Genomic DNA, 22,500 nt, shown 5'->3' with positions numbered 1-22,500 from the left:
TTTGCCAACTGAGTTTTCGTCAAAGCTTGGACCTTCCCGATAAAAGTGGAAAAAATTTCTCGTTTAGGTATATAGTGCTTTATATAATTTGTCTGATAAGGGATCTCATGTGTGTTCTGACATGCTTCAACATCTAAGAAGACAAAAAAAACAAAAAGCGTAAACCCCGCAACTGTTTTGCAGTCTAACAAAACAGCAGTGGTTACTATTATGGGAATCAGCTTTCACTCACCAACAACTTTTAGATTCACAAAAGGAGGAGCGGAGTCATCACACAAACTCCCTCATATAGTATTCAGAGTTGTCGTTTTTTCGCACACAAATAAAGATTATGGAACGTTCTTTGAATAGCCGCTTTTAATTACTTACTTATTACAAGGCTAGTTGATAGCTTACAACTTATAGTATCCCAATGTTGGGAGTTTGCTTTATTCTAACAACGATCAGCCAATTTGGAAAATTTGAGCTTAACACTCAAGAGTTGACGTAAGGTTCAGAACAATTAATACTCTGCATGACAGCAACTCGCTTAGTTTAATTGTAAACAATCAATCCTATTTCTAAGATAGCGAAGTAGCTCAGCTTCTAGCAAGCAAACGTTATTTGACTATAAATGTTATACTCGTGGAATAAAGACACTGCGGTTACTAATCACATCTTTTTATCTCCCACTCAATCTTGCCGTCGCCGAAGAAACTGATGCTGAGCTCGTTCGCTGGTGGGCCCCAAGCGGTACGTTCAACGCTATATCCGCACCACCATGGCAGGGAAGTCATCAGACCTGGGAGCTTCACCACCTGTTTGAACGTGTTCTTGTATATATTTTGATTCGTATTTGGCAGATGGATGAAAGACGCGCTTCTACATCTCTCGTGGGTTCTGTCCACAGTCGTGCAACGCCTGCATCTGAAAATCCACCAGTAAATGGTACCATCAGAAGAGAAGGAGAAAATCAACCGATTTGCCATTCCTCCCCAACCGGTGCGCTCCTTGGAAGATCCACAATACCAGTAGATTTCGTTATGTGGATATGGCAGGTCGATTTGATCATAGCTCGATTTCCTGTACCTTTTGTGGTTAACCATGAGGTCGGAGTCCCTACATTTGTCAGTTGTCTCCGCGACCTTGGTACAGACGGCAGATGCAGGGGAAGTACAACTGGCAATGTATAACATGACAGCAATGGTCGCAAGAGTAGAGCAGAGTTCCATATTCATGATGATTTCTATATCGTCAGTCGACTGACTCTTTTTCTTGGCTGGAAAGTAAAGGGGTACAATGATGATCTGATTGCTATGTCTTTCTTGCCTACGTTGTCTTCAAATATATTTATACTTGGATGTTGCTCTAGCTATAGGCGACAATATATGATGTCTAAGTTAACGTGGCCGGATCACTTAGAAAGAGAAAGCGAAAAGTGTATATGTTGATAAAAACAGCAAAGTATGGTAAGCTATAACCAGATACATGCAGCAACACAAATTGCCTATTAACAGCCTCAATGTCAGAAGAGGAGAATACTCAGTTGTAACTGCACAGTTGCTTTTTAATCTTTGATCTTTTTTCCGCGTTATCAGTCATAGCTAATTTGCTAAGCTCACTAAACTAAGAACATGGAACGGAAAGTAAAGCATTCGGGCTTGTCCTGTGAAGCCGTACAATATATTTTGTTTATAGTGCCTGTTGACACAACTGCTACTTTAATTTTGGTTTTAATATCATTTTTCGTAAGTATTATTGAAAAATGGTGGAAATAATAGTGAAGTGTGTAGCAAAATAATATTGTTTGAATTCTTGTTAAATGCGGATTTTTAAGTGATTTTATTGCTCGGTAAAAATCGAGAGAAGTTTCCAAAATTGATAATCTCCCTCCCATTCTCTGATCATCTTTTGAACGGGAGAAGGAATCGCACAAGTTGTTTAATAGGGTGTATTTAAGACTTATTTAGAATATACGTGATCATAATTGGGTAACCATCATCAAGCTGTTTCTACGGTACATGTTTGAGTAAAACGGTAGCTCGGATCATATCTCATGATGAAGTGGACGTTTCTGCGGCCATATATAGAACTTGCATCCGTCCTCGCACACGTTATTGGATGTAGACTACATGGAGTCAATTTTATTTCAAATCTGACTAGTTCGTTGTTGCCTACGAGATGGTTGTAGACTGAGATGAAGCTTACCTTGTCAGTAACGTGGGTACAAAGTAGCTGTTCCTGCTATACAGTCTTTCTTGTTTCTTCCACCCCGTGTAATCAGAAACTGATGGTGACGTGTAGTAGGTTGCACCTTTAGTTTGAGATTGATGGAATATTTTAGATATTGTACGTGTATGATTCATTTTTAACGTCACTTTGTATTAGGCTCTGTCAATAGCTTTAGTGCTTTTGTATTTCCATAGTTTTGTCAATGTTAAGCCTCACGCAATCCCATTAGGATAAAAAATCAAGTTTTTATGCCAGTGAACAAGACTGTGATTGTTCTGCTTGACTGTTGCGCTCTTTAAATTAACGAATGTTCAAATTCTTGTTATGAATGATCTTGCTGTTTTACTTTTCATGTCCTAAAAGATGAAGTAAACCCAGCTGAATAAACGATTGTTGCACTAACTATCAGTGACTGTTAAATTTACGAATCTATTGACTAGCCTCACCTTGGTTTTAAATGAACGGAATATTTGAATATTTGAAACTCTGCAAGTGGCTAAACTTGGAACTACGTACTAGACGTTTCGATCGACCAAAAATTCCCACTTGACTACTTCAATTTCCGGTATGATTAAAAAGAAGTACTCAATGTGAAATCAAAAACGCCCAAACATGAAGATTTTTAATAACAAAAGAAAATGATTCAACTTGGACAGCGGGAATTAAGCCGAAATACCTGCCAATGCCACACCCTACTTGTTTATCATTTTACAATTGTGCTCAGAATTGCAGAACATAACACAGCAAGAATCACTGAATTTAACAAACGTTGCAAGGTTATATTAGTCAGCTTTTTTTTATTTCAATGACACGCAGGAGTGCTGAGCTGTGCTCTTGATGAAATAGAATTCTGTTGTACTCGAAAAATTGACTCAAGAACGTAGCTCTAAGTGACCATAATGAAAACTTGTAGCCGTCCACGCACTTAATTTATGAGATGTAGGGTAGAGTTTATTTCTTTCAAATCTTTCAAATCGGTTGTTGCCTACGAGATTATTGTAAGAGTAAGCTTACCTTGTGGGTGTAAAGTGGCTGTGTCTCCGTTCGCGCCGTGAAATGTGCTGAAACCACTTCAATCTTTAACACTGTGGGTGACGTGCGGGTACGTTGCATTTTAAGTTTGTGATTGATGAAATAAATATTGTGTCCAAAGTCACGTTTTATTTGGTTCTGTCAGCTATAGTTTTACTGCTTTAATGAATAATTCTAGTTTGTAAATGTTCAGCCTTGCGCATTCTCATCAGGGAAAAAAAATTGTAATTCCTCTGCTTGACTGTTTAGATTCAGGACGCCTTTTAAAACTAGTGACTGCGCTCTTTAAATAATAATAATAATAATAATAATAATAATAACAATAATAATAATAATAATAACAATAATAATAATAATAATAATAATAATCATAATAATAGATGCTTTTAAACTGTGTTAGATGGTTGCCGTGCACGGGTGGGTATATTTGAGTGTTTACTTTTCATGTCCTAAACGATGGAGCAAACCCAGCTGAATATACACATTTATTAAATTCTCAGCCTCGGATAATGCAATTCTAGCTTTCTGATTGGTTCACTGGATCTCGGTTACCAGCCATTATACCTGCGTTTGACCTTATATGGAAATGAAAGCGGCAAATGTCGCTCGGCATGAGCTTTTTCGCGTGAAGCAAAGTTTCGTCGACAAAAAAAATGGATGAAAAAAAGCACATTCGGTGAGCTATCTACACAGCAAATACAGGAAATTATGGACAATGCCGACCCAGTAACAACAAAAGAGCCACAAAGCTCGAGATAAGATTATTTAACGGTACGTATACGTTAAGTTTCCCTTAAAGTTGCACAATTAAAATATGACCGGCGAGATTTTACACATTCATGAAGATTATGTAACAAAAACAAATTTTACCTGAACAGAATGGCTTGCTAGTCCTGGTGGCACCAAATTTTCGAAACCGATATAAGAAATGTCAAAAGAGGAACTGAATGTTCAGTTGAAGTGTTTTTACTCGTCTGCGAGGAAGAAAGATGACACGTATTGCAAAAGTTCATTGATTAAATCCATTAAAGCCGCCAGTTGATCATTTCCTTCACACGCCGCCGCACAACAAATCGTTTTCCATTATCTCTGACCAGGCAAATAAATTATTAGAGCATATGCATTTGTAAAAGGCCGCAGGAAAACAGGCATAATTGCCGGCGTAGTCCATAAGAAACCAGTTTCCAATGAGCAGATGAGGAAACTGTTCGACTAAGCAAGCTCGGATCGGCCGAGAGCAAGAATCCCGCACAGCTACAGAGGACGACCTAGTTTTATCTCAGTCTCTTTTTTGGCCGACGACGACGAGAGAATCAACAACAGCTAGCGCCAGCAATTCTGTCCTTGCGAAAAACACCTCAAGGAGTTGAGTGTTTTGAGCTGACCCGAAGTAAGCCCGGTTCTTTACCAGCCACGAAAAACCACCAGGGTGGCCTCGGAGATTCTGAAGATGAATCTGACGCTAGGATAGTTTCTGTCCTTGACTCTAAAACTGACTAACAATGAGCTCCACACATACAGCTCGAAATGCCAAGGCTTTCAAAGCAAGGGAATCCTGAGAGAGATCTTGTAGAGAATAATTTTGGCACAACGTATGTGTCACATGGCGATCAAAGTTTTCCGCAGCATTATTACGATGGCAATGTGCAAGTACACAATTATTTGGCTCTTCTCCATGAATCGAACTCGAACGCTTTTCAAACTTTCTGGCCAAGGTTATATCTCCTTCATTTGATAGACGTTTCTTGAATTCTACTTGATTGCAATTTCATTCAACAAATTCGTTTGCTTCGCTCTCAAATTTTTCATTCAACTAATTTTACAAACGGCGCGCATGTCATTTGATTTCCACTTGTTGTTGTTTTTGTCACATCGACTTCCGGTCGTTTTGTAAAATTAAAACCCAATAAAATTAAGCTATATTTCCAAGAATACAAACGCACCGAATTTAATAAAACAATTATTCCATTCGCGCTTGTTGGATATGAGATTGGTTATAGCCAACTCGGCCCTACGGGCCTCGTTGGCTATTTACCATCTCATATCCAACGCGCGCTCATGGAATAATTGTTAAATAAACGATTGCTGCACGAACTGTCAGTTACTTTTAAATCTATGAATAGGTAATGTCACGAAAGAAGCGGCGTGGTGCTTTGTCGATCTATCGACTAGCCTCGCCTTGTCTTGAAATGAACGAAATCTTACCAAAACTCTGTAAGCGGTTACATTCGGAGCTACTACGTTTCGCTCGACGAAAATTGCTGGCCTGACCGACATAAGGTGATTCTGTGGCGATCGAAATAGAAGGAGCATTGAAACAATTCTCAAGCTTCGTCCACTTGGTAATCATGGTATGATTACCAATATGATCGATGATGATTATCGTCCAAAGTTACTATTTCATTACACTAACGGCTCAATGTAATAATTCTAACTCAATGGATTCCAAATCCGATGTTCGTTATTTTAAGGTATATATAAGTCAGGACAAGTATTTAAGATTCAGTCAACAACGGTTTTTTTTTTTGTAACGGGTCCTCGTGACTGCATCAGGCATCTGCTTCTGGAAAGTTATGTGTAATAGCTTCCGCAGTTTGACTGATTATATCCCACTGGGTATCTTAAACTATGATTATCTACAAGATGCGACTTGATACCCAATGTAAATACAAGTACATGTACAAAATATGTTGCAAAAGAAAAGACATAAAATAAGACATAATTAAAAGAAAAACGGCCTAAACGACTGTAAGTTCGATCATCGTATCTGATCCTCATCTGCATCCCACCGTGCCAAAAATTCAGGTTGTAAAATGCATAATAAACGGCAAGGACAAAACGGTCTCTGTAACAATGTCAGTAGTACAGCTTATTTGGATGACGGTGTAGCCTCTGTATTAGAAATTTATAGCCATACGCTGAATAAGGTGATCAGCAGAAGGGTTCCTCAGGCCAGTTATGGTCGATGACTCATCCGGTCGTCAGAATACAAGGTAGACTAAGTCTACTGCCTCGTCTTCTCCGTATAACTGAATAAAAACCAAAACAAAATAGACAATGTATCTGAGATAAAGAAACTAGGGAACTTCCCTAAATTAGTCCCTGGGTGAGACTCCAATATAAAAAGGACGGCGGTGCCCGTAGGAAATTATGAAAAAAAAAACAACAACAACAACAACGAGGTACTAGGAACATGTTTTATGGGCGCGGCTTCAGTTTTTTTTACCCCTTAGAAGTACCAATTCTGAGACAAATTTAAAATCAGGTGATTATCAAATATCTCCCGTCATATATTTTTCGGCTCAATAGCCTAAAAGGTGCCGCAAAAGTTCCTGCTGTGGACTTTTTGAGGCTGAACATCCTAGGAGATACCAAAATCGCTTATTTAATCCCTAAAAGATACGACGAGCACCCCTGTCCTGTTTTATATGGGAGCAGTCCCCCCCCCGGAACTAGTCCCTGTGCTTATCTATTTATCAACTATGATGTGTTGAGTAGGTAATTAAGCCACCGTAACAAACTTAGAAAAGGAAAGCTGACGTTTCCATTCTTTTGCACTCTTCTCTGACAAGGTGATAACATTCGAAACATCATTTTTCCACTTTTCCAGTTTTTCTTTCATGAGAAAAGTTTAGTGTATTAACTCAGTTCACATTGATAATTAGCTAAGTGCTTTCAATTGCCCTCCTACGCCGAGCAATAGTTTCATTAGAGACTATTCTTGTTTTTCTTGAATTCTAGACAAATTAAAAACTTGAAACAACCTTATTTGCAACTTCGTTGTCATCTCGTATCATCAGTAATGAAATGTTATACATGACAGTATATAATAAAATAAGTTTATGCAGCTATAAGTAACGAAAATTTCACAACTGAAGCTGATATTCGAATTTTTCAGTAATAATTCAGAAAATTAAGCCATCTTTTCTTAGCTAACAGTTAAGTTGTGACTGTTTATTGAAAAATACTGAAAACTCACTTTATTTTCTTAAAAAACAAACAAACAAAATGAAACGTTATTTATTACTAAGAATCAAAGCAGGCAGTATACATAATTTGCCCTTCACTAAAACACTCGGTTAAAGCGCTCATAAGTGTCATCGACTTGTCTATCACAATCGTCAATCAGCTCAAGTGGTCAAAGTGCGTCATTCTTTAAAGTGATGACAAACGTGCATAACAAGTCTTGATAATTGAAACCTTTTACACGATCTGAACAATTTCGCCTGTCACCTAATGGAAAATCGCCTGAGATCCTGGATCCCCCGGCAATACCTTTTAGCGGTGTTGTTTTTAATTTTCGCTTTCTGAAATAAGATCCATTTTGTGCATTCTCGTCAGAAATAAGTATTGTTTTTATCTGTTATTCGTCTCTCTTAATAACAAGAAATAAAGTGTGATTACTAACGTGGACATTAAAGCTCTTAACTCAATATCAAGCTAATGAAATTTTGGGTCTGGCTCGAAACTAGGTTAGAGATTTAGTAGCATACACAATGGGCTCCACTAATATTTTCCGGGGCCCCCCGTCCCCCTTTTCCCTAAACTCACACAAGCTCTTTAAAGATCTGTGGTTAGAGAATTATAAGTGCATAGCTGGCAAAGGTAGGTATGCCGGATGCGTATTAATTCTTGGCTCGTGCAAACTCTGAACGTAGCCATTAGAACATAAGCTCAAGAGTATATACAGTGATATTTGTTTTGTTTTGTTCCAGTTTGCTGCCTTATGCTATTTTCTAAGCGAAACTTAATTTCATGTCACGCTAACTACCAAACATCACAAATTCGGTAAGGTAACTAGACGCATCGCGTAAACAGGTTAAGGTAGCCGATGATGATCATCACGAAAACCTGTAAATCATGAAGCTCTTACCAGTTGCAAATCTCTCGTCGTTTTCCTGCGGAATCTTTTCGGCTTTCTGATATATGTTGTTGTCTTCCCTGATGAGCAACTTTCGCCTTGCGTGATACAGAATTGCAGCCATTAAAATCACTAGCATAGTCATCAATGACGGAACAAGCACTGGAAGCAGGTGGTGGAAATACTCCATTCTTTTCTCCAACACCGTCCGGGCCGAGCTTTTGTCAGTGTTGTGTTAATGATTATTTACCAAAAGATCCTCGGACTAAGGCTATTGATCTTCACAATATGCAAATGACTTGAACGTTTGTGGTCAAAATTGTTTAGGTTCAGGAACAAGTGCACTGCTGGAGATCATTTGACAAAGTCTAGACCGATGACGTCAATGCGACTGGCGTCTTTATGTCGAGATGGGGTCAAAACCTCGTTCCTAGCGGCTTACATAATTAAACACACTGCAGAGTTTGATGACAAGAAATCTTAAGTCAATAACAGTTGTACAAGGAACGTTTCAACAGCCAAAAGTGCCTGAGTTGTGACGCGTCAATACTTTATACTTTGCTGGCGTGAAACCAAGGAAATATTAGACGTCTGCCCGTGGGCTACTGAGCAGGGAGTCCTTTTAGAATTTGTCTTTATAAGCAAGGTCTGAATTTATTCCAAGAACAAAAAAAATTACTCTGCATCGTTGTGCAAAATATCGTAACAGTGTTTATTTAGAGTGCATCCATCAGAGCTTGATTCGACGTTGTTGACAATGTTTGCGATTTTGGCGCAGACTGTCGAGGGGAACAGGTGCCGAATGAGTGAAAACAAAGTTTTATGATGACTGTATTACATACATGTATTGCCATTGGCACGTCACGTGAAGTTATTGGCTATGTGAGACAATCTCTGCTGCTGCCTGCAGGGGCACATAACTTCAGTTCATCCAGTATCAATGGTCTGATTCGTAGACCGGAATGTATAGTTTAATATGCAAACACGGTTTCTCTGAAACGTTATCATTCAAAACCTTCATGTATTAACCCTTGCCTAAACATAGTTTGGTACGATTCTTGATTCGTGTGGAATCTAAGGTACAGGCGCAGTGGTAGGGTTGTTTGTAGCAAGTAAACATGATAAAGTGCGGATAAAATTTACCTTGTCTGCATATGTATTTACCGTTTAATTACAGGAAAGCTTTATATACTCCCATGTATTTCGAGAGATGCTATATAAACCATTTTTCTGAACAATCTTTTGATTTTCATTGTTTACACCCGCTTGGCTTCGCCTTCAAGAAGAAATAATTACAACAAGTGGTGTGCAATTACACGGGTATTTAGTACAAGGTCAGTTTATGACTCTTTTCTTTTTGTGTTCACTTCCTTTGCAGTTGTAGACTAGCTACTATTTTCAAGTTTGCGTCGATTTGAAGTGACTTTGTACATGGCTAGTATCAGGCTCAGTATCATTATGGCACTTTCAAAATATATCTAGAAATGGGATAAGAAATGGCGTTCTTTAATGTCGCTGAAACGATTACTTCGACGAACATTGGTCTGTTTACTAATAAGTGAATGACGTCATCACAACTTTGTTTTAAGTGTTTCTAGAGGTACTTGACATTTGGAGTCATAACTCAACATGAAAGATTGCTTGTCACGGAATAAGTGGAACGTTAACAAAATCAGTGAATTCTGCATGAATCTTTAGCTTGAAATCAAAGAATCAGATCTATCTTAATTCGTAATGCTACAATACCGTTCATAATTATCAGCATTACGCAATTTCGTTATGACGACTGACAAACTCTGGGACCTGTCAATTAAAATACTGATGCTTGAGTGTATTCCAGCGATTCGGTTCTTAATAAATCATCCGAATTATCGTGACGCCGTTTTCTTTATAATAGGGTCTGATAAATATAATTGGAACGTAACTCACTAGCAAATGGTCAAGGACTGAAAAATGCTATCTTATTAAATTGCTTTGGTATTCTATTTGAATTCTTAAAGCTCTCAAAATGTCGGATCTTCTCTATTTTGCCGACTTATCACAATTGAGTTGTTTTTTTGGTTTCGAGTTGCACAGACAAACCGGATAAACAAATGGCTTAAATTTTATCAGCAGAGTTTTGAATTGGAATAAAACGCTGCAATTTTTGTGATGGTTTGTCCATGCGATTTTGTACAACGCTTAATATTGCAATTGGCGAAGTGCCGAAAATTAATGCGTTCTGAATAAAAGCAAGTAGATTACAATAAGAAATAAGTCTACTTCATTGCAGAAGTACCCACCAGTTGCAAACCGTTCATCGTGCTCTTCGGGTTCCTTTTTCTGTTTTTCCTGGTGCTGTGTGTTCTCCTGAACCTTCATCAGTCTCGTGCAACGAATATTGTAGAGAATTGCAAAGAATAAGAGCGTTACCGCTGTCAACAACAATGGAACAAATGCTGGCCTCATGCAGCTGTACATGTTAATGAAATCCATTCTCCGCCCGCTCTGTTCAGAGTCTGCTTTTTATTGCTTGTAGCTTCAGCAGGGTTTATATTATATATCTGAATTACCGCTGAGTACACGAAGTGTTAGTATGTCACCACAGGAAAAAGCTGCCAGTTGCCCGCTCGCCAGTTCAGGGATCGATTAACTCAAGTGCGGCTTATTTGATTCAAGTGTTTCAGTGAACTGTCCTTTGTTTTGTAACTAGGAAGTGAAAACAAGGTCAATAGCGTGCAGTCAATAGACTGTGGCATCAAGATATATCACCGTCACCGAAACTTCTAGCTGTTTCTTTTCGCAGGAAATTACGGTTCGGTTCAGACTAAATCCAAATGATAAAGGTATCTTTAAGCGGCGATTGCGGCGATTAATAATGGTAATTGAACTGAGTGGAGTGCAATTTGGTCTGAAATCATACGCGTGATTTCAAAATCGAACGAGCGCGCAGCGCGAGTTCGATTTGAAATCACAAGTATGATTTCAGATCAAAATTGCACGACATGAAGTTCAATTACCACTTTATTAGATCCATTTTGAAATCGCACAATTTTATCGCCTTAATTTTTAGACTTTTGGTGTATTGTTCCAGTAGCCGGTTTGTTAAAAAAAAAGCGGAACCGGAAACGCCTTTACGTCTCATTTAGTATGCAAAACGATGTCATGTGACGAAAACTCATCCGAGCATGACAAAGAAACAAGCGGTTTTGAAGTCAGAACGAAAATAGTCTGCTTCAGGTATAAAAGTTCAATTCTCGTCGGTTGAATCAATGATGGAAGGTCTTTCTTTCTTCTGTGGTTGAGGCTGAGACTTTTCATTGTCTTTGGAGAAGGAATTTGAAGGTGCATCCTGCGTAATTCTGCGATGGATTTCTTTTGAGTTGTGAAACTCCCTCGAGTGCACGATGCCCAGTGGATGGTACGTTTTTTTTCTTTCATACCGTTTAATGACATGATTTTAAGGGAGTCCAGCTCGTTATCATCTCCGTTTCTTTTTGTGACCTCGGTGAAGGACTCAATACTCGGGACCTTGTCAAGTTCTTGCGGCGCCATTTGTTTCAAGATATTTCCAAGATGGCGGGACTAACACCAGCTTCGTAAGACGTTCATTCATTCACTGTTTTGTGGAGCGGGGCGTATTTTGACTATGTTTATTCACAGCGACAGAGTTGAGCTGTTTTGTTGCTTCGTTTGAAACTACCGGAAACCTGGAAACATCTACCTTCTTGAGATGACTCTGAATTTGTTGTTGTGTGGTTTTCGTTCGTTTATGTTTTACTGGACTCAGTATCATACGGATCTTGAGCAGATGTTGAAGAAAAATCGCCAAAATATTCGTCAAAATGGGCACTGAAAGTTGGGAACTTCCATTAAAGTAGGTCTTCAGCCTAAAGGAGCTCATAATCGTCATTCAGAAACTGTAATTAATTGAATTCGTCAATTTTTTTGGGAAAAAAGCTACAATAACAACAACGTTTTGGCAATAGTATTTGCAAAATTCTCCACACAGTGGCTTTTTGCCTTTCATTTTCCTGAAATTTTATTGATTACTTTAAACTAATCTTGAAATCTGATTGGTTGTTTTGTTTTACTGGCCCATTCTCATTGGCTGAGAAAAAGATGCGATTTAGAGCAAAAAATAGTGCGATTCGTGAATAAATCGCACCACTGAGAGCTAATCAGATTGCAAGGATAACCAGTGATTTCAAAATGGATTTAATAAGGGCGGTACCCATGGTGTACCTAAATCATAGGTTCTAGGTTTTTATTTATCACAGGATGTTATTATGCACGGGATATTGAAGCGGGTCACCGATATCCTTGGAAACTTTAATGTTAAACCGGATCACAATATTTTTTCCCCGTCAAACATTCCCGAATATGAATTTTTAACGGAAAACCTTTAAAGAGAACTGTAGCTTCAAATTGACTTTTTATTCTATGAAAGCTGCATTTTAGAGTTTTCAAGGAAAATAAACAATTACATACACTCGTATCGACATACAACCATGCAGGTTATTCAAGATGAACGCTTCGGAATATTCCAAATTTCGGAAAAAGAGAAACTATAGTTCTTATGTTCTAAGGACTTTAAGGACGTATTGAGAGGACCCCATATCGGTTTTGCAGTAACCGGTTTTTAATATTTGGAACTGACAAATCTTTATGCCTTGTAGTAAAACAATTCAGCGCAATGGATTTACTCTAGGTTAAACTGGAAAGTATTGTTAGCAGGATCTGCTCTCCCTATCATATGCTTTTACTGGGTACCATGCGTGAAAATAATATGTTATAACGCGGCATTAAGTTCTGTTTTAGTTACGGTGAAATGGTTTCATCAATTAATATAGAAGCACAGCGGTTACCTTTGCTACATTATCGGCCGCAGTCACATCAGTCACGAATAGTTTTATGCATCTGGCGAACCAGTGGGAGATAGTGAAATATCGAGAAATGAAATTCTCGATCGAAGAACATTCGCAAGATCTCGCAATCGCATCGGAAACCGGAGGGCTGCCGGCTAAAGTATGGGCGGGTGGTGGGGGGCACTATCTATCGGACCAGTATCCTTCTCATCTAATTTATGGAGACTATTATATAAATTATATATATATTGCCCAACGTATATATATAATAAACAATTACATTATGCGCTCGAGATTTCTATCGCGTGCTGTCGTTCAAAAGTTTAATCTAAATCCTCTTAGACACTTTGAAAACACAAAGAAGCGGTCCCTAGCGCACGCTTATACGCTACTCAATATCTACAACAGAATAGATAGTGGCATAGCGAATCAGAGAACTGCATTCGTGATAGAACGCTAGTAGATTTATATTACTTAACAATTAGATTATGAGCTCGAGATTTCTATGACGTGATAGTTGATGAGGCCGAAGGCCGAATCAACTACCACCTCATAGAAATCGAGAGCGAATAATCTAATTGTTTTAGTAGAATTCTTACTAAAATTTACTTCAAATAACGGTTTCCAATTATTTCATAACGTATTATTAAACTTTGCGTCTGAAAAAGATCGCTCGGATGGAACTGTCATTTAAAATTGAAGCTGTGTGCGCGCGCTCAGTTTTTTCAATAATTTCAACTTTTTTAAAAGTCAAAACACCGTAAATGTCCTTCGTTTAGACTTCTCAGGAATCTAATTATCCGTTTGCATCAAAATTGTCCTCCAAAACTTTGGAAAATCGAAAAAAAACGTCACCATTTCGTAGACGATCTCCAGCCACTGCACACTAATGGCTGATAGTGTTCAATGGTTCAGCCAATTAGATTGCAGCATTTGCATTAGTATACTATTAGAATTCTACTAATTGATATTAGTATAAATCTACTAGCGTTGTATCACGAATGCAGTTCTGTGATTGGCTACGCTACGCACTATCTATTTAAACAATAGAGTGTTTCTGTATAGGAACTATCGGCTGATAGTTGCCCCGCGGAAATTTGGTGTTCTTAAATTAAACAAATATTTGCCCGAGAAGGGAAGCTTCGAGGGTAAATATACTAGTTTGAACAGCACGAAATTTTCAAGGGCAACTATCAGACAGATAGTTCCGAGACTTACACAATCTGTTGTCTTTGTTGTTCACCACTAATTTTCTTCCTCACGCCAGTTCAGAAATCATGTTGAATTATTTTCAACTATTTTAGTGAAAGCCGTGAAAGCCATATGTAAAATTTGAAAGAGAAAACAGACAAAAACCCACCTAATGCAATTTCGGTTGTTTATTTTCTATAAGCCCGCTTGTTTACAGAAAGATTTTCACAGACGAGTACTATCCATCCGGATATTTTTCTCTGACGGGCACTATGAGCTGATAGTGTCTCTCCACGGATGAACACTATCGCGTCACATGATCAGTTTAAACCAATGAGAATCGGAGAAAATTTAGTGGTGAAATATAATCTCTTGTAGATAGTGAGGGGTGTAGCAGTGTGAGTTGTCAACAAAATGACAGCCGCTTTTTTTGCGTTTTCGAGGAAGAGGATTTATATAAAGTTGTGAACGACTTGTAGATTTATACTAAAACTATTAGATTGTTCGCACTCAATTTCTATGTGTGATAGTTCACTTGGGCTACGCACTCGTCAATTATCGCGCGATAGTTGACGATAGAAATCTTGAGCTCAAAATCTTATTGTTAAATAGCAGATTTGCACGATATCTTCATTTGACTACAACTACCAACACGAGCCTCCATGTTCTAACTGTGAAACTGAAAATAGACGCTGGAATACCTAACATTTTGTTTTGCTAGAAAGCGTCTAGTCGCGTGGTTATTTGACTATAGTGTTTAGGTCTATAAGTAGGGAAATCCAAACTAAATACGAAAGTGGTTTGTTATGAACGAAAAAGTCGAAAAAAGACAGATTACGGTCGGGGCGTTAATGGAAAAATCCCCGTTCAAATTTAGCCAATGCTTTTAAAGAGGATCACGGCAAACAAGAAAAATAGTGCTAACAATATGTACTTGTTGAAAATGAAATTTTTTTTCACATGTAAATTTGTGGAAGTAGAATGCGTAGTTTAAATCCTTTAATCTTCCCTTTGAAATTTAAGAAAATAGTGGTCACTCGAAAATCAAAACAAAATTGTAGCGGTCAAAATGATTTAGACCTTGGAAAAATCGTGCTGGAGCGATTTCGTGATTGCTCATACTTGTACATGCACATCCCCGACAGATCCCTGACCGGGATTTTCCCGGCGTAGCCGAAAACCACGCTCATCACGTATCTGGATCATATGACGGTGACTCCTCGTTTTAAAAATCTAGTTTCGATTGCGTTGCGAAAACTATGCGCCGTGACGAAAAAACAACCCAAACAAACAAACAAATGAACGAAACAAAACGAAGGAACATGAATAGAACAGATATGCCATTGTTAACATAAACCAAGTTGTTTTACATGTATTTCACGTTTTGAGAGTCTTTTGATAAATTGAGGAAACGGACAGCTAATATCACGTACATTTCACAGTTTCTGAGTATTTAGTATTGCATAATAACTCATTGATTGTTTTATTCAATAGATCAAGCGAGTAAGTGCTCTTCAACAGCCTGGCTGCCATTTGACATTTATGCTTGAGTTTGCGTTTAGCAGATGATGCAGACGGTCGAGTACTTCGTGCATGGTGATGTACAACGGTAGGAATATGTAAACCCACGAACACAAGGAAATAGGACAAAACACCCTTAGAAAGCTACAGGTCGAGTCTGAACATTGCCTAGTCACTAAAAACTGGCTCAGCCCAGCTGGTCGAAACTAACCTTTTGTTCAATCGGGAGGTTCCGGCGTGCTGTCGCTGCAGAACCAACCTACAATTCGTCATTTCCGTTCCAATATCTACGCCTTTTTTATTTGGTTCTCAGAAGCATCAGTGTTTCGTGAAAGAACACGGAGTTATTATTTTCAAATAGAGATTAAATATAAAATTGAGGGATAAAACCCTTGGGAAATTTCCCACAGCGTGACCAACGCGTTTAGTCATGTGAAACGCAATCGACTCGATGACATCATACTAATAACCCTTTATTTGTGTTTGGAAACAACACGCATAAAAACGGGTAAAAAAAAGGGAAGGCAAAGGGAGGAGAAAAAAAATTAATAAGAAGTTCAATGGACATATTCTGTCCGTTATAAATTGTTCTACTTCTGGTTAGATAGTAATCGGCTTATGTTAATTGTCTTTTGGGAGCCTCCAGCTCAATAAGCGTTCATGCTTTTCTCGTTTAACAGTTTAAAATTCGAGTGGTCTTACCACTACACTGGAAAAATTCAATGTATTTGCAACGATAAAAAATGAAACAGCCGTTTTCAGATCTTCGATACATTTCAGTGCGGTCTTACACGAATTATTGGTGCACTTAGAGTCACGCGACATTAACGAGGAAACCCCCTGTAAACTGAAACTGAATAATACAATGCACAATGGGAAAAAGCCCCTTCAGGTCAACATGCAGGTATAAAAGTCTCGGACTGAACGACCGTCAGCGCAAAGGTTGTTAGTTGCACTGGGTTGTATAGGGAATCGGTGAAACGTGTTTCGGCGTTGCTGCATTGGTAAGTTACAGTTAGCTAGTATTTGTTTAACGCTGTTTCTAGTCAGTAAATATTCGACTGAAATAATGCTACGAGAAATGTTAATGCTTTTGTTTTCATTGTTAACGTGTACCGCGCCAAAAAATTTTCTGCTGTAAATTCAGTCACTGTTCAGTCGAGAAAAAGTGCGTTCAAATTCGTTTACGTGGGTCACCTAGCTTCTCATGCTCTGCAAATTTGTTACAACGGTCTCTCCGCAATCCCACAACATGACAGACAAGGATGTGGCGCCGGAATTGAAATTCGGAATTGAAAATCGGTTGTTCTAGAGAAGGTACAATTAAGGTATTTTGGGGTGATTACATTAAATTGTAGTTCAGACTACAATTTTGAAGGATACTGTCCAGTTGGTAACAATCTCAGTGTTAGGACCTGCATATTCAGTATACAATTTGCTAACTTTTGGCGCAAATTTCGGAATGACTGTTGCTCATTAAATATTCCGAATTAGATCCGTTCCACCACGGCCAGCTTGAGGGCCAGTTGAACGCAATTAAGTATACTGACCCGAATTTTTCGAAGGCTGGATAACGCTATCCACCGGATAAGTGTTACCAAAACAAACCACGCTATCCAATGGATAGTGTTATCCAGGGCGCGTTCCATTCGACCAAACTTTCCGGAAATTTCGGTTCAGAATCTGGAAATTCGTTTCGAAAATTTCGTTCAACATCTCGAGGTTGTCCTTTTTTCCGGAAATTTGGAAATTCCGGAAATTTCTTGTTCCATTTGGCATTTCTACCCTGAATTTTGCCTCGACCAAAGCTACAAGATGGCGGTGAGTCGACACTACACTGGATGCAAAACGATCTGTCACAGTTCGAGCCAGCCTGCTCTTGGTTGCCTATCCTTCACAAAAACGTTACCAGGATCTGATTTTCTGGACAATTGTGGACTGGTCGTTCCGAATTTCGCCCGGTATGCAAAATCTCCCGCGAGAAAAGTTCGCAAGTTTCTCTCATCAGACGGATATGATGTTTGAGTCGGTCATGTAAGTATCAAGGAAGAGTTTGCTTCAAATAATCGTGAATGTGTGTTAAATCTCTTTGCATGAAGCAGCTTACGCTACTTAAGACACCACTTTCTTATTTTCCTTCGGCAATTTCTCGAGTAGATCTTGGCAAGAAATGTGCCCAAGCGGGAATGGAACCAGATTGGTCCAACCTGTGGAAAATACCGTTCCATTCGACATACGAAAATTTCTGAAATTCAAACCGGAATTTTTGGTCGAATGGAACGCACCACCAGTCTATCCACTTTTCGAACCACCAGGGCCTGAATTATAAACAGTAACGTGGTAGGTAAAATGCGCGAGCGGCTGTCAGTATATTTAGCCAAAGTCCATTTTATCGTAAAATTAATAAAATCTCCAAGAGAACAAAAATAATAATGGTAAATGATCTCTTCGTATGTTAGCAAAACTGATGGAATAACAATCTAATTTAATTTTATATTTGTTTTCTGCTTGTCAGATATCCACTGATCATGCCTGGTTATAAATGTGTCATTTCCGAAAAAGACATGAAGTCTTTTGATCCAAAATACCTCTGCACGTTTTGTGGAAACGTATTGAGGGATCCGGTACAGACCAGCTGTGGACATCGTTACTGCAAGTCTTGTGTAGAACCATTACTAAGGTACTGTATTGTTTACTGACTGTCCCACCCTGCTCCGGCATAGTAGTGTAATAGTTTCATTGCGTTGGTGAATTGGAATCTGACCAATTGTGTCAGACGAGATATGCGTGGAGTATTCTTGAGCAATCTGCTGGAATAAATGTTTTGACAAACACTAGAGGTCACAATACCCTCTCTCAGTATTAGACGAAGTGTAGCCCCTAAAGCAAGAACAACAACAACAAGACAATGATCATGATGTTCTGATAAAGAAGCCTTATTCAGTACCCTTCTACTTTAGATCGTCTCCTTCTAGGTGTTTGGTGGACAATGAAGAAATCACCGAGAAGAAGGTATGGCAAGCTGGCTCACCTTACTTCCAAGTTAAACGTATCAGAACAGAATACATCATTCGCTTCTGATCCTGATGAATGTCAAGAAAAAAAAATCATTTGTTTTTGAATAACTTTTTCAACGCTAACTTGCTCCTAATTTTTTCGTATGATTAACTGGCAAACTGATCGATTTAAATTATTTTCCCACGATAATTAGATATTTGAAGACAAGTTTGCGCGACGCGAAATTCTGTCGTTACCAGTCCAGTGTGCAAACCAATGCGACGGCTGCGATTGGACAGGAGAACTGGGACAGCTAGAGGTATGTCTAGTTGCGGTACTTGTTAGTACTGACGCGTTAGTTTGTGCAGTAAAACGTTTTGGACTAATGATATAATTGCATTCCCCGCAAACAATCTTGAGAGTGTGACCCACAACATAGAAACTTAAGCTACATTTCTTGATTAAGACTCGATGGTAAAAACTTGAAATTGTTAACATGAAATTCTAATAACTAAATGTGCCGGGATATTCACCCCCTTACAGGCGGAAAATAGGGAGATAGAGCCCCCTCATATTTGGGTTTTGGTATGTACTTTGACGCTAGGATTCATGTCTTTAAGAATTATCTGGTTTTTCTTTACTCCACACAGTGCCTCCAATAATACTACTTTTCATTTTTTACACATTGCTAAACCTCCACTGAGGTGATAACCTGTAATTCAAGGACTGAGAATTTGTATTTTGTTATCAAGGATCACGAGGCTCAGTGTCCATATACCAAGGTTCAATGCATGTATCCCAGTTGCGGAGCCCTGATGCTGAGAGAAGACTTATCCCGGCACCTTGAAGAAGAGTGCATGTTTAGACAGCAGCAATGTCAGTACTGCAAGCTGATGACAACAGCTGACAAGCTTAAGGTATAGCCTATTACCCCTCTTTTTATCTTTAACAATATGTACTTTATTAAGAACTACGAAACGTTCAAGTTAATTTCAGAACCATGCATCATATCAGTGCACCATTCATCACATATCTCCCATTTACTTCTCTTCAGTTTATAGGTGGAACGCTCCATTGTCTCAAATCATAAAATTACAAAACAAAGCGGTTCGTGTTATAAATGATGTTCCTTTGATGGAATCAGTAACTCCACACTACTCATCCTTAGGCTTTCTGAGATTTCCTGATACTGTTAAACTGAACACGTGTATGCTTTTTTATGATTATTTCCACGATGATAATTACAGTACCCGTAGTGCATCATCCGACCAAGTTGCGATACCTTCATTTCGAACTAATCTTAGGAGATTTTGCCCCAGCATTATTGGAAGTTTCTTTTGGAATAATATTCCGCAATCCATTAGAGACAAACCATCTAAAAAAATGTTTAGAAAAGCACTTTTACGCTGGTACCTTGCTCAATACTAATGAAAACATTATCTCTTTATAACTTTCTGAGCTATTTTGTCATTTTTCCTCTTCTTTTTCTTTCTCTTTTTCTTTTTATTAATAATCTCAAGTTATACATAACTTTAAGGGGCACAAAATTAGTTTATCTAGATGTGCCCCTCTCCTCTCCTTCCAATATACAATGTAATTCAATTTAAGTGATGTAATTTCTGTTTTATGCGTTTTTTTTCTTCCTTACAAAGCACTATCGGTTACTATTTACTTTCTTTACGTTATATTTACATATCTATGTATTAGCTAGGAATTGGAGGAATAAAATAAATAAATAAATATATAGATAGGTGGAACTGAAGAAAACACAATGATTCTAATTGCATTTAAAGTGTTACGGTCACGTTAAATACCAATCATAAAGGAAACAAATAGTATTATCATTCGGGAACAACAACATCAAACTTGTTAGCAGAATGTTAAGTTTGGCAACCTTGATTTGTTTTCTACCAATCAATATGCATGGCTTCTTTCATCTTGCTTTGATGACCAGGGCCGAGTCAAGGATAATGCATAGTTGCAAACCGAGGAAGACACAGGGGCAAAACTAGTAACACCGCTAGTGCTTTTTAAAGGGATTAGTGCCCAACACGACATTTGCAGTATGAATTAAGAAACAGTCACCTGATAGTCAGGCTGTATTAGCGTACAGTTTTTGTCTTGTTTTGTGAAAGCAACTTCAATTATTCGGCTTTGCTATACAGGAACACGAAGAGAATGATTGCGAAGAATACCCCGTGGACTGTCCAAAGTGTTCAACTGTAAAACTCCCACGAAAGCAGGTAAACTAACAGCAAGCCTAACCCTAACCCTAACCCCTAATCCTAACCCCTAACCCTAACGTAACAAATCAACAGTTATGCGACACTGCATACACTGTCCCAATGAACAAGAGGTCTCTGAATTTACTTCTACATTATAACGTCATGGTCAGACTCCTTTTACCAGAAGAAAAATAATTCTGTTCTAAAAAGCTATCATTTCAGTTGCTATATGGAGACGTTTAAATAGTGACCGTTACATTTCCCGTAACAAGAAGTTAAAGGGAAAGATTTGGAGCGACTGCTGTTCTAACCAGAAATTTTATTTTCACTTAAGCTTTCAAGCCACCTTGATGCTGTTAATGGTGACTGTACGGCTGTTGAGGTGCTCTGTGCTTTTGAAAGCATAGGATGCAAACATGGAAAGGTGAGTAGTTATAGATACTATTCCGGGGGGATTCGCATACAGACAGAGATAGCCAGATAGCCAGCCAGCCAGCCAGACAGACCGGCAGACAGACAGACAAACAGACAGACAGACAGACAAACACAAAGAAAATGAAAGAAAACGAGTTAACTCAAAAAAGACTTTGTCACTGGTAGGTATAGAAATGGTTGGACGCCGACTTAAGCAGTGTTACAAGTTTCGGTTCAAAATACATTTGCAATTATTCGTGACATTCAGAGTAAAATCTGTTTTCTGCGGCCTGTCACGCTTGGCAAATTACTGACACTGTACTCCTGGGCCGGCAGAGCCGCTCGAAAGTCGATCAGCGTCTATACAGATTTTAATTCAACCAAAGCTTTCGTATCTGTCATTTCAACGCGTTTGTGACTGAGCTACGCGTCATGGTTGATGACGCTGACCCTGAGACCCTGCTCATTTCATTAACGTTGTTCACCGACTATGAATCCGTATCTCAATCCATGGCTTGCTTGGCATCATCGTGATTATTCAGTAATAATTTCTTATGTATTAATTTGCAGACAATGAAACGAGAAGAAAGCAGAGACCACCAGGATAAAGAAGCAGTACGTCATTTAAGCTATCTTCTTTTATTCGTCCAACGACTTTCAGACTTCTTTTATTCCAAACTTGGTGATTTCAATGCTTTTGAAAAGTCCCAAGTCATCACCAGCATGGGTAATACCATTGAAAGTTTATTACGCAAGGTAGATGCAATAATCAATGAAAGTTCGAACTTTTCATCATTATTTAAAGGGCATGACACACGCATAAGCAATGTAGAACAGAGCATCAAACGTTGTTTAATGGATGACGTAGTACCAGACAGCACTCCCTTAAATTCTTCTTTGCATCGCCTATCTCAAGCTGAGACAAAGAAAATTTTACAAATGCTGGAAAATCAGGATGCTAAGACAGCTAATCATGAAGTTCTTTTAGTTGAATTAAACTCCATGATGCAAAATCAGAATAAGGAAGTAAAAAGGTTAGAAACACAACTTAAAACTTCTAATGATGAAATAAGAAAACTTCAGCGACGAACAGAGTATTTAGAGCATACTTTAAGTGCTAGAAATTTTGCTATAGCGGAACTGGAAGAATATGTTAAGCAAGAACAGTTCTCGAGCTTTGATGGTGTGCTCATGTGGAAGA

General features: G+C 38.5%; 2 protein-coding genes and 1 long non-coding RNA gene across 4 annotated transcripts in view; 2 read left to right on the top strand and 1 right to left on the bottom strand.

The window, feature by feature from the left end:
- Window positions 1-5,323: 5,323 nt before the first annotated feature.
- On the bottom strand, window positions 5,324-12,356 carry LOC145492183 (uncharacterized). 2 transcript variants are annotated; one of them, XR_014049957.1, is made up of 2 exons: window positions 10,387-12,356; window positions 5,324-6,272 (listed from the first exon to the last, which is right to left on the bottom strand). It is a non-coding gene; the product is annotated as an uncharacterized LOC145492183 (long non-coding RNA). The 2 variants fall into 2 exon arrangements; XR_014049959.1 differs by lacking the exon at window positions 10,387-12,356 and adding an exon at window positions 8,117-9,094.
- Window positions 12,357-14,866: 2,510 nt separating this feature from the next.
- The window catches only part of LOC145477808 (TNF receptor-associated factor 2-like), an 8,938-nt gene continuing 1,304 nt past the window's right edge, over window positions 14,867-22,500 (top strand). Inside the window, exons 1-8 of the mRNA XM_081455651.1 lie at window positions 14,867-16,667; window positions 18,179-18,343; window positions 18,624-18,675; window positions 18,875-18,979; window positions 19,413-19,577; window positions 20,826-20,903; window positions 21,220-21,309; window positions 21,870-22,500. The exon at window positions 21,870-22,500 is cut by the window's right edge and continues 1,304 nt beyond it. Of these exons, the coding sequence (XP_081311777.1) occupies window positions 18,192-18,343; window positions 18,624-18,675; window positions 18,875-18,979; window positions 19,413-19,577; window positions 20,826-20,903; window positions 21,220-21,309; window positions 21,870-22,500 (1,273 nt within the window). The 5' untranslated portion in view covers window positions 14,867-16,667; window positions 18,179-18,191. The remainder of the gene's footprint in view (window positions 16,668-18,178; window positions 18,344-18,623; window positions 18,676-18,874; window positions 18,980-19,412; window positions 19,578-20,825; window positions 20,904-21,219; window positions 21,310-21,869) is intronic.
- LOC145477799 (TNF receptor-associated factor 2-like) overlaps window positions 21,877-22,500 on the top strand; it is a 17,841-nt gene continuing 17,217 nt past the window's right edge. The window contains exon 1 of the mRNA XM_081455638.1: window positions 21,877-21,914. The gene's annotated coding sequence lies outside the window, so the exon portion shown is untranslated. The remainder of the gene's footprint in view (window positions 21,915-22,500) is intronic.

The sequence above is a fragment of the Orbicella franksi genome, chromosome 1, assembly GCF_964199315.1.
Source record: "Orbicella franksi chromosome 1, jaOrbFran1.1, whole genome shotgun sequence".
Classification (NCBI taxonomy): Eukaryota; Metazoa; Cnidaria; class Anthozoa; order Scleractinia; family Merulinidae; genus Orbicella; species Orbicella franksi.
Note: the sequence above shows the minus strand (reverse complement) of the source record. Positions and strands in the feature narration are given on the sequence as shown.